Source organism: Salvelinus alpinus, chromosome 4 (genome assembly GCF_045679555.1).
Source record: "Salvelinus alpinus chromosome 4, SLU_Salpinus.1, whole genome shotgun sequence".
Classification (NCBI taxonomy): domain Eukaryota; kingdom Metazoa; phylum Chordata; class Actinopteri; order Salmoniformes; family Salmonidae; genus Salvelinus; species Salvelinus alpinus.
In genome coordinates, this window is record NC_092089.1 from 90169837 (window position 1) to 90182254 (window position 12418).

At 49.1% G+C, this 12418-nt stretch overlaps 1 protein-coding gene across 1 annotated transcript in view; it reads right to left on the reverse strand.

Moving 5' to 3' along the window:
- The window catches only part of LOC139572663 (melanoma-associated antigen C1-like), a 56645-nt gene extending 54200 nt beyond the window's left edge, over positions 1-2445 (reverse strand). The window contains exons 1-3 of the mRNA XM_071395341.1: positions 2434-2445; positions 1480-1707; positions 669-850 (exon numbers count right to left, since the gene is read on the reverse strand). Of these exons, the coding sequence (XP_071251442.1) occupies positions 669-850; positions 1480-1707; positions 2434-2445 (422 nt within the window). The remainder of the gene's footprint in view (positions 1-668; positions 851-1479; positions 1708-2433) is intronic.
- Positions 2446-12418: the final 9973 nt, after the last annotated feature.

A 12418-nucleotide genomic window follows, 5' to 3' on the forward strand; every position in this document is an offset into this window, starting at 1 on the left:
TGAAGGTGCTAACTTCACAGAGTATCTTCTCTGACACATGAAGGTGTTAACTTCACAGAGTATCATCTCTGACACATGAAGGTGCTAACTTCACAGAGTATCATCTCTGACACATGAAGGTGCTAATTTCACAGAGTATCATCTCTGACACATGAAGGTGTAATGGGGTCCTGTGTGTAGCTGGTGTAGAGAGTCAGGCGCAGGACAACAGAAATAAGTAATCAACATACTTTACTCAAAATACAAAAATACAAGGCAAATATACGAGCCCACAATAACGGACCGATTTACAAAGAACAATCACTCACAAACAAACATGGGGAGCAGAGGGTTAAATAATAAACAGGTAATTGGGTGAGTGAAACCAGGTGTGTAAGACAAAACAAATGGAAAATGAAAAGAGGATCGGCGGTGGCTAGAAGGCCGGTGACGTCGACCGCCGAACGCCGTCCCTACAACAAGGAGAGGGACCGACTTCGGCGGAAGTCGGCAACACCAGGCAAGAGGCTGGAGTGTGATCCATGGACCGCTCCTCTGTGTCATACATCCGGGACAGTGCGTCTGCCTTAGCATTCTGGGAATGAAGATGCTAACTTCACAGAGTATCATCTCTGACATCATCTCTGTAGGATAGAGTGAAAACAAAACGGGTTAAAAACATGGCCCACCTTGCCTGGCGAGGGTTCAGTCTCCTCGCCCCCCGGATATACTCCAGATTGCGGTGGTCAGCCCAGATGAGAAAAGTTTGTTTAGCCCCCTCAAGCCAATATCTCCACGCATTCAGAGCCTTGACAACAGCCAACAGCTCCCGGTCCCCCAAATCATAATTTCGCTCCGCCGGGCTGAGCTTCTTCAAAAAGAAAGCACAGGGGAGGAGCTTTGGTGGTGTGCCCGAGCGCTGAGAGAGCACGGCTCCTATCCCAGCCTCAGACGCAGTCCACCTCTACTATGAAAGCCAAAGAGGGATCCGGATGAGCCAGCACGGGGGCCGAGGTAAACAGAGCCTTCAGGTGACCAAAAGCCCTGTCCGCCTCAGCCGACCACTGCAGCCGCACCGGTCCCCCCTTCAGCAGTGAGGTAATGGGAGCTGCTACCTGACCAAAACCGAATAAACCTCCGGTAGTAGTTGGCAAACCCTAGAAACCGTTGCACCTCCTTTACCGTGGTGGGAGTCGGCCAATTACGCACGGCTGCAATGCGGTCACTCTCCATCTCCACCCCTGAGGTGGAAATGCGATACCCTAGGAAGGAGATGGACTGTTGGAAGAACAGGCATTTCTCAGCCTTGACGTACAGGTCATACTCCAACAGTCGACCAAGCACCCTGCGCACCAGAGACACATGCTCGGCGCGTGTAGCGGAGTATATCAGAATGTCGTCGATATACACCACTACACCCTGCCCGTGCAGGTCCCGGAAAATCTAGTCAACAAAGGCCTAGAAGACTGATGGAGCATTCATCAACCCGTACGGCATGACGAGGTACTGATAGTGCCCTGAGGTGGTACTAAATGGCGTCTTCCACTCGTCCCCCTCCCGGATACGCACCAGGTTGTAAGCGCCCCTGATGTCCAATTTTGTGAAGAAGCGAGCCGCGTGCATTGACTCGATCGCACTGGCGATGAGAGGCAGCGGGTAGCTGTACCTCACTGTGATCTGATTGATCCCTCGATAGTCAATACACGGGCACAGACCCCCATCCTTCTTCTTCACAAAAATGAAACTCGAGGAGGCAGGTGAAGTGGAGGGCCGAATGTATCCCTGCCCCAGAGATTCGGAGACATATGTTTCCATAGCCGCCGTCTCCTCCTGTGACGGAGGATACACGTGACTCCTGGGAAGTGCTGCGTCTACCAGGAGATTTATCGCACAATCCCCCCGTCGATGAGGTGGTATATTAGTCGCCCTCTTCTTACAGAAGGCGAGAGCCAAATCGGCATATTCTGAGGGAATGCCCACGGTGGAGACCTGGTCTGGACTTTCCACCGTAGTCGCACCGATGGAAACCCCCACACACCTCCCTGAGGACTCTCGTGACCACCCGTTGAGAGCCCTCTGTTGCCACGAAATAGTGGGGTTGTGACAGGCCAACCAGGGTAAGCCCAGCACCACGGGATACGCAGGAGAATCAATAAGAAAGAGACTGATTCTCTCCTTATGACCCTCCTGCGTAACCATGTCTAGTGGAGCGGTGGCCTCCCTAATCAGCCCTGACCCTAATGGTCGACTATCTAGGGCATGCACGGGGAAGGGCCCATCCACAGGAACAAGGGGGATCTCTAAACTACGGGCAAATGAACGGTCAATAAAATTCCCAGCTGCGCCTGAATCTACGAGCGCCTTATGCTGGGAATGTGGGGAAAACTCAGGAAATGAAACAAACACATATATGTGAGCAACAGAGGGCTCTGGGTGAGCCTGGTGCCGACTCACCTGGGGTGACATGATAGTGCCCTGCCTGCTGCCTCGACTCCCTGAGGAACCCCCTCAGCACCGACCAGCAGTGTGCCCTCTGCGGCCACAGATGGTGCAGGGAATGGCCCCTCCAGTCGCCCTAAGTGCAGCACCTCCCAGCTCCATGGGCGTCGTAGCAGAGGTGCTGGGGGATGGAACTGACAGGCCCCGATCCGGACGTACACGGGTAAGCAGGTTGTCCAGCGGGATGGACAGGTCCACCAGCTGGTCCAATGTGAGGGTGGTGTCTCGGCAGGCCAACTCCCGACGGACGTCCTCACGCAGACTGCACCGGTAGTGATCGATCAGGGCCCTGTCGTTCCATCCCGCGCTGGCGGCCAGGGTCCGGAAGTCCAAAGCAAAATCCTGCACGCTCCTCGTCTCCTGCCTCAGGTGGAACAGCTGTTCACCCGCCGCTCGACGACTGCTTCACCCGCTGGTCGAAAACTGCCCGTAAGCGGCGGGTGAACTTTGCGTAATGGTCCAACGCCGCGTCCCCGTTCACTCCATACGGCGTTGGCCCACTCCAGGGCTTTGCCTGAGAGGCAGGAGACGAGGGAGGACACGCTCTCACGTCCCGAAGGAGCCGGGTGGACGGTTGCCAGGTAGAGCTCCAGCTGTAGTAGGAACCCCTGGCATCCGGCAGCCGTCCCATCATACTCCCTCGGGAGCGCGAGCCGAATGCTGCTGGGACCAGGGAAAATAGAGGTGGACAGTGGGGTCGTCGGTAGTGGGGCTGGTGGAGGCGCTGGAAATCCTCCACCTCTCTCCCAACGATCAATCGTCTGCAGCACACGATCCATGGCGGTGCCCAGACGTTGCAATATGGTCGCGTGCCACAGGGAGGGCGTCTGCTCCTGCTGACTCCATTGGGCAGGTGAGTGATTCTGTAATGGGGTCCTGTGTGCAGCTGGTGTAGAGAGTCAGGCGCAGGACAGCAGAAATGAGTAATCAACGTACTTTACTCAAAATACAAAAATACAAGGCAAATTTACGAGCCCACAATAACGGACCGATTTACAAAGAACAATCACTCACAAACAAACAAACATGGGGAACAAAGGGTTAAATAATAAACAGGTAATTGGGTGAGGTTTTCATGGTAAACGTGACATACGTCAGCACAATTAGAAAAGTACCTTTAAATTTAATTCGCACCATAATGTGGATTGTCCACAGTCTGGATTTAATCTAGGCCTAACACTTATTCAGCACAAAAATCTGTCTACAAACTAATCAGGATTCATTTGGGATACAGTTTTCATAATTATAGCTACTGCCCAGAGTCTTTATCTCCCTCCATATCCCACTAGTTTAAAAGAATAGACTGAGATATATTGGAGCTGACTAAAATAATAGATCCTTCCTCTCCAGTTAGCGACAGGACAATTAAAATAGAATAAAGTCTGCTTTGAAGACAGCAGCAGCAGCAGCAGCAGCGTCCTGGTGAGTCTCTCCCTGGAGGAAGGACAGGAAACTGAGCTGGGCGGTGAGGTAAAGACAGCAAACTGACGGTCCTCTCAGAATAGAAGAGACGAGAGGGGAGGAGAGGAGAGGAGGAAAGGAGAGGGAGGAGAAGAAGCAAAGGGAGAGGAGAGGAGAGGAGAGGAGAGGAGCTCTCTTAGTTAGCTGAGGGCTTTTCGCCATTGTCTTCCTCACCAAGTCCCGATGAGGTAATTTATCTGACGTGTGCTGGTTTTATTCCGGGGTAGTAACTAGGAGGCCAGACAGAGGTGGTGGTATATATCCGGTACCAATGAGCTAGTTATTCCTTATCTAGAAATGTAGGGTCGAGGGGTGAGTGATGATTGGTTGTGATGAAAGGTTAGAAGGTAAGGGTTACGGGTAAAGGTTACTGCTGTACACTTATGTCCATGCACTCTGTGACAGCCGTATGAATAGAACATCTCGACTTGAACGCTGAACTTACTGCTTCACGTCTCTGGGGACACTCAATATGACTGCCGGTCACCATCCGTTATGTCATCGTTGACTCATTCTAATTTTGTGGTGACAAAAGAGCTGTCCATGGGGAGCCTGCATTCACCAGCGAGAGCTGTCCATGGGGAGCCTGCATTCACCAGCGAGAGCTGTCCATGGGGAGCCTGCATTCACCAGCGAGAGCTGTCCATGGTGAGCCTGCATTCACCAGCGAGAGCTGTTCATGGGGAGCCTGCATTCACCAGCGAGAGCTGTCTATGGGGAGCCTGCATTCACCAGCGAGAGCTGTCCATGGGGAGCCTGCATTCACCAGCGAGAGCTGTTCATGGGGAGCCTGCATTCACCAGCGAGAGCTGTCCATGGGGAGCCTGCATTCACCAGCGAGAGCTGTTCATGGGGAGCCTGCATTCACCAGTGAGAGCTGTCCATGGTGAGCCTGCATTCACCAGCGAGAGCTGTTCATGGGGAGCCTGCATTCACCAGCGAGAGCTGTCCATGGTGAGCCTGCATTCATCAGCGAGTGCTGTCCATGGGGAGCCTGCATTCACCAGCGAGAGCTGTCCATGGGGAGCCTGCATTCACCAGCGAGAGCTGTCCATGGGGAGCCTGCATTCACCAGCGAGAGCTGTTCATGGGGAGCCTGCATTCACCAGCGAGAGCTGTCCATGGAGAGCCTGCAATCACCAGCGAGAGCTGTTCATGGGGAGCCTGCATTCACCAGTGAGAGCTGTCCATGGTGAGCCTGCATTCACCAGCGAGAGCTGTCCATGGTGCTGAAACTGGATCTACTTTAGCCGTTAATCCTTAAGAGTCTGTTGACCCTTCGGCGTCCATCAATCTAAGTAACATAATAAGAAATCCCCATTAGAATCCGTTTAAGCTAGAGATATCTTTTATTTTGTTGCATGGCCTGCGTCTCAATCCACCGCATTCACCTACACTACGGTATGTCACCCTTCCGCGTATCTGGTGGAAGGTGGCTGAGGTCCAGCGGTGTTTGTCAGACCATGAGACACCCTGAACGTGTCCGTAGCGTCCGAACGATTTGTCATATTTATGACACACTATGGAAGACGGGAGACTCTCTCAAACACGATGGTGTTCTCTGTTTTACGCTCTACGATGCCCACAGGTGTCACGGGACTCGTCTGAAGGTAACCCAATACATAACGAATGAAAGTGTGGAGGAGGTCGTGTGGCATAACAATAAGGGGTCAAATATGTAAGAGGTTTAAAGCCTTCTTATACCTCGTAGATATAGTACAGACACTTCAAAACCTAATTCTTTAAGATTTATTTTCTTTTTTTACTGTCTTTTTTTGCCTTTTTACGAATGTGTTAGTCAATTTTCTTTGTGCTATAGTAGTAGGCCAAATGCAATATTTTAGCAAATATATTTTAGATATTTTTTTTTTTATATATATATATCTAAAGGGCTACAATTCCAAATCAAACATCTGTCTGATCCATGGTATAATCCTCCCAGCCTCCCCCTGATCTCTACGGCTTCGACTTTTAGAGGTTAACTGACCAGATTAAGCCTCACTTTATACAGAGCTGTATTTTTATTTAGTATTTATTTCACCTTTATTTAATAACCAGGTAGGCCAGTTGAGAACAAGTTCTCATTTACAACTGCGACCTGGCCAAGATAAAGCAAAGCAGTGCGACACAAACAAACAACACAAAGTTACACATTAATTTATCAAACATACAGTCAATAACACAATAGAAAAGTCTATATAGAGTGTGTGCAAATGAGGTTTAAATCTATATGAATGGATCTGTGAAGCCAGTCCGATGTAGCTTTATAGATTGTTAACTTATTTAATTTAGGAACCATATGAAACTATATCTCTATGCCATCTGGTACTTTTCAAGATGGCTACTCTGTTCATCATTGTTAATATCACTAGAGGATGACTGAGAAGTGCGTCCCAAATGGCACCCTATTCCCTATATTGTGCACTACGTTTGATGAAAGCCAATAGGGCTCTGGTTCAATAGTAGTGCACTAAATAGGGAATAGGGTTCCTTTTGGGACGCTCCCTGAGATGTGCCTTGCCCTTCAATCTGACCTTGATAACAAGAATTCTTAATTAAAACAGGAGTAAAACACCACGAGCTATAAAGGATATTACAGAATCTCACTGCAATATACAGACATTACTTTTACAGCAACATGGGACATTACTTTTACAGCAATATGCGGACATTACTTTTACAGCAATATGGGACATTACTTTTACAGCAATATGGGACATTACTTTTACAGCAATATGTGGACATTACTTTAAAAGCGAAGAAGAGAAATGTAATCTGGGTCCGCTTATTACCCTGATGCCATTCCAGCCAGACCTTGCCTATCCCCTGTCCCTTTAAAATGGATGTTTCAAAATCTGTTTTTTTTTAAGGACAATAAGTGATTTAATAAAAGGTTATTTAAATAATCATGTTTAGTGACTGTCTCTCAATGGCCATCTCAAGGGTGTGGCTCAACAGATTACACAGTATGCTTCTAAAACAGCATATATGTTGAGTCTACACGACCACACGTCATGTTTTGGATTGTGGTTTCAGGTTCCATCTAAAACAGTTACTCTCTCCATGTTGTTGTCCGTGTTTAGCGGCTAACCTACAGTACTTTTGGATTGTATTGTGGTTTGTTAGTTCTTTGTGGACTCTAGTGTACGTATTGGATTGGGGTTTGTGAGGCCCATACTGTGTGTTATAGTTCTGTATGTGAACTTATGGATTTTAGTTTATGAGAACCGAAGAAAGAGTGAACCAGAATCTGGGGCAGGAAGCAACGATTCAATTTGCCGTTCAGCAGCTTTTCAAGCTTAATAATGTCAAGATTCAAGTTTCCAGTTTTAATGTTAAATGCACCAGTACAGTGAAATCTCTTTCTGACTAACTCACAACCCCTTTCTGACTAACTCACTACCCCTTTCTGGCTAACTCACAACCCCTTTCTGACTAACTCACAACCCCTTTCTGACTAACTCACAGCCCCTTTCTGACTAACCCACAACCCCTTTCTGACTAACTCACAACCCCTTTCTGACTAACTCACAACCCCTTTCTGACTAACTCACAACCCCTTTCTGACTAACTCACTACCCCTTTCTGGCTAACTCACAACCCCTTTCTGACTAACTCACAGCCCCTTTCTGACTAACTCACTACCCCTTTCTGGCTAACTCACAACCCCTTTCTGACTAACTCACAACCCCTTTCTGACTAACTCACTACCCCTTTCTGGCTAACTCACTACCCCTTTCTGGCTAACTCACAGCCCCTTTCTGACTAACTCACAACCCCTTTCTGGCTAACTCACAACCCCTTTCTGACTAACTCACAACCCCTTTCTGACTAACTCACAACCCCTTTCTGACTAACTCACAACCCCTTTCTGACTAACTCACAACCCCTTTCTGACTAACTCACAACCCATTTCTGACTAACTCACAACCCCTTTCTGACTAACTCACAACCCCTTTCTGGCTAACTCACAACCCCTTTCTGACTAACTCACAACCCCTTTCTGACTAACTCACAACCCCTTTCTGACTAACTCACAACCCCTTTCTGACTAACTCACAACCCCTTTCTGACTAACTCACTACCCCTTTCTGGCTAACTCACAACCCCTTTCTGACTAACTCACAACCCCTTTCTGACTAACTCACAACCCCTTTCTGACTAACTCACAACCCCTTTCTGACTAACTCACAACCCCTTTCTGACTAACTCACTACCCCTTTCTGACTAACTCACAACCCCTTTCTGACTAACTCACAACCCCTTTCTGACTAACTCACAACCCCTTTCTGACTAACTCACAACCCCTTTCTGACTAACTCACTACCCCTTTCTGACTAACTCACAACCCCTTTCTGACTAACCCACAACCCCTTTCTGACTAACTCACAACCCCTTTCTGGCTAACTCACAACCCCTTTCTGACTAACTCACTACCCCTTTCTGGCTAACTAGGAACCCCTTTCTGGCTAACTCACAACCCCTTTCTGGCTAACTAGGAACCCCTTTCTGGCTAACTCACAACCCCTTTCTGGCTAACTAGGAACCCCTTTCTGACTAACTCACAACCCCTTTCTGGCTAACTAGGAACCCCTTTCTGGCTAACTCACTACCCCTTTCTGGCTAACTAGGAACCCCTTTCTGGCTAACTCACAACCCCTTTCTGGCTAACTAGGAACCCCTTTCTGGCTAACTCACAACCCCTTTCTGGCTAACTAGGAACCCCTTTCTGACTAACTCACTACCCCTTTCTGGTTAACTCACAACCCCTTTCTGACTAACTCACAACCCCTTTCTGACTACCTCACTACCCCTTTCTGGCTAACTCACAACCCCTTTCTTGCTAACTCACAACCCCTTTCTGACTAACTCACAACCCCTTTCTGGCTAACTCACAACCCCTTTCTGACTAACTCACAACCCCTTTCTGACTAACTCACAACCCCTTTCTGACTAACTCACAACCCCTTTCTGGCTAACTCACAACCCCTTTCTGACTAACTCACTACCCCTTTCTGGCTAACTAGGAACCCCTTTCTGGCTAACTCACAACCCCTTTCTGGCTAACTCACAACCCCTTTCTGTGTGTGTTGGAGTGACAGTGGTTGTGAGTGTGTAGGGACCTGTGAGTGTGTAGGGACCTGTGAGTGTGTAGGGACCTGTGAGTGTGTAGGGTACTGTGAGTGTGTAGGGACCTGTGAGTGTGTAGGGTCCTGTGAGTGTGTAGGGACCTGTGCGTGTGTAGGGTCCTGTGCGTGTGTAGGGTCCTGTGTGTGTGTAGGGTCCTATGAGTGTGTAGGGACCTGTGAGTGTGTAGGGACCTGTGAGTGTGTAGGGACCTGTGAGTGTGTAGGGACCTGTGAGTGTGTAGGGACCTGTGAGTGTGTAGGGACCTGTGAGTGTGCATCGAGACAATGCAACATACTGAAATAAAAGGTCAATATAGATACAAGGTCAACTTGGTCCGTCTAATTATTTTGTTAGCTATTTATCAGTCGTGTTGCTTGGGGGTGGAAGCTGTTCAAGAGCCTGTTGGTGTCAGTTTTGACGCACCAGTACCGCCTGCCATCAAGAAGCAGGGAGAATAGTCTATGGTTTGACTGGTTGGAGGCTTTAATGATTTTCGTTGGCTTTCCTACCACACCGCCTGGTATAGAGGTCCTGGATGGCAGGGAGCTCGGCCCTGGCGATGTACTGGGCTGTCCAGCAGCAGGGCAGGTCGGCTGGTCCAGTAGCAGGGCAGGTCGGCCGGTCCAGCAGCAGGGCAGGTCGACTGATCCAGCAGCAGGGCAGGTCGACTGATCCAGTAGCAGGGCAGGTCGACTGATCCAGCAGCAGGGCAGGTCGGCTGGTCCAGCAGCAGGGCAGGTCGGCTGGTCCAGTAGCAGGGCAGGTCGACTGGTCCAGTAGCAGGGCAGGTCGGCTGGTCCAGTAGCAGGGCAGGTCGGCTGGTCCAGCAGCGGGGCAGGTCGACTGGTCCAGCAGCAGGGCAGGTCGGCTGGTCCAGTAGCAGGACAGGTCGTGCTACATGGACGGTAATAATATTTAATGTAAGTAGATTTAGTGGACAATATAGGGAACGTTTTTAAAGCGATGGTATATTTCTAGATAGACCTTATTCAGTGTATTTTAACTACGTTACTGCTATAGCAGGAGATGCTGAAGAGGTGGTGTAACGCTCGTCGTGGTTGGAAGAAGAGGAGGACCAGCGTGGTAAGTGTCCATATTGTTTTAATACGAATAATGAACACTGAACAAAAACAACAAAACGACAAACGAACAGTCCTGTACGGTGAAACAAAACACAGAACAGAAAATATAATCACCCACAAAACACAATGAAAAATAGGGCAACCTAAATATGGCTCCCAATCAGAGACAACGTCTGACACCTGCCTCTGATGGAGAACCATACTAGGCCAAACACATAGAAATAGAACAATAGAACAAAACATAGAAAAACCAACATAGAATGCCCACCCCAACTCACGCCCTGACCAAACTAAAATAAAGACATAACAAAGGAACATAAGGTCAGAACGTGACAGGTGGATTTGGCTCATTGCCCACTTACCCAAAAACAATACTTAGATTATTTCCAGACAAGGCATTTTTTTTTTTACCTCCGTTCTTTGATAAGTACAAACGTATTTTGACACTATTAATGCTTTGAAAAGTTGGCGATTGGTCATGGACTTAAAGGAGAATCCCAATATCCCGACGTCTGCCGTGTGCCCAGATTCCGGTTCACAGAAAGAGCGACTGTTGCTACAGTAACAGCTCGTGGGGAATTGAATAAAAACCCAACAAACAACTTAGCCTCATTTTGGTGGTCCGTGTTTACAGTGTAGATGTGCGTCGCTTGGCAAACACTCTCTCATCCGGAGACTAAGTAACGGAACGGCAGCCTATGGGGAGCAGAAAAACACTTCAAAAGTACATTCAGTTGTGGGAGTAACAGCATTGTTTACATCTCCGCAAGGAGTTTCATTAAAAAATGAATCGCTGATGTTGGAAGTGTGTGCGTCCGCGAGCGTGTGTGCGTGCACGTGCGTGTGTTGTTGCGTGTGTGTGTAAGTGTGAGTGTGTGTGTGTTGTGTTGTTCACTGTGCTGTAGAGCAGTGTACTGTACATTCTGATGGGAATTGCTCTTCCCATTACAAAGCTAATACATGTTTTCACTCTCCACCGCTTTGTAGGGATGACTCTCTCTCTCCACAGTGTTGTGGGGAACGACTCTCTCTCTCCACAGCGTTGTGGGGAACAACTCTCTCTCTCCACAGCTTTGTGGGGAACGACTCTCTCTCTCCACAGCTTTGTAGGGAACGACTCTCTCTCTCCACCGCTTTGTGGGGAATGACTCTCTCTCTCCACAGCGTTGTGGGGAACAACTCTCTCTCTCTCCACAGCTTTGTGGGGAACGACTCTCTCTCTCCACAGCGTTGTGGGGAACGACTCTCTCTCTCCACCGCTTTGTAGGGAACGACTCTCTCTCTCCACAGCTTTGTAGGGAACGACTCTCTCTCTCCACAGCTTTGTGGGGAACGACTCTCTCTCTCCACAGCTTTGTAGGGAACGACTATCTCTCTCCACAGCTTTGTAGGGAACGACTCTCTCTCTCCACAGCGTTGTGGGGAACGACTATCTCTCTCCACAGCTTTGTAGGGAACGACTCTCTCTCTCCACAGCGTTGTGGGGAACAACTCTCTCTCTCTCCACAGCTTTGTGGGGAACGACTCTCTCTCTCCACAGCGTTGTGGGGAACGACTCTCTCTCCACAGCTTTGTGGGGAACGACTCTCTCTCTCCACAGCTTTGTGGGGAACGACTCTCTCTCTCCACAGCTTTGTGGGGAACGACTCTCTCTCTCCACAGCTTTGTAGGGAACGACTCTCTCTCTCCACAGCTTTGTAGGGAACGACTCTCTCTCTCCACAGCTTTGTAGGGAAAGACTCTCTCTCTCCACAGCTTTGTAGGGAACGACTATCTCTCTCCACAGCTTTGTAGGGAAAGACTCTCTCTCTCCACAGCTTTGTAGGGAACGACTATCTCTCTCCACAGCTTTGTGGGGAACGACTCTCTCTCCACAGCTTTGTAGGGAAAGACTCTCTCTCTCCACAGCTTTGTAGGGAACGACTATCTCTCTCCACAGCTTTGTGGGGAACGACTCTCTCTCCACAGCTTTGTAGGGAAAGACTCTCTCTCTCCACAGCTTTGTAGGGAACGACTCTCTCTCTCCACAGCTTTGTAGGGAACGACTCTCTCTCTCCACAGCGTTGTGGGGAACGACTCTCTCTCTCCACAGCTTTGTGGGGAACGACTCTCTCTCTCCACAGCTTTGTGGGGAACGACTCTCTCCACAGCTTTGTAGGGAACGACTCTCTCTCTCCACCGCTTTGTAGGGAACGAATCTCTCTCTCTCCACAGCTTTGTAGGGAACGACTCTCTCTCTCCACCGCTTTGTGGGGAACGACTCTCTC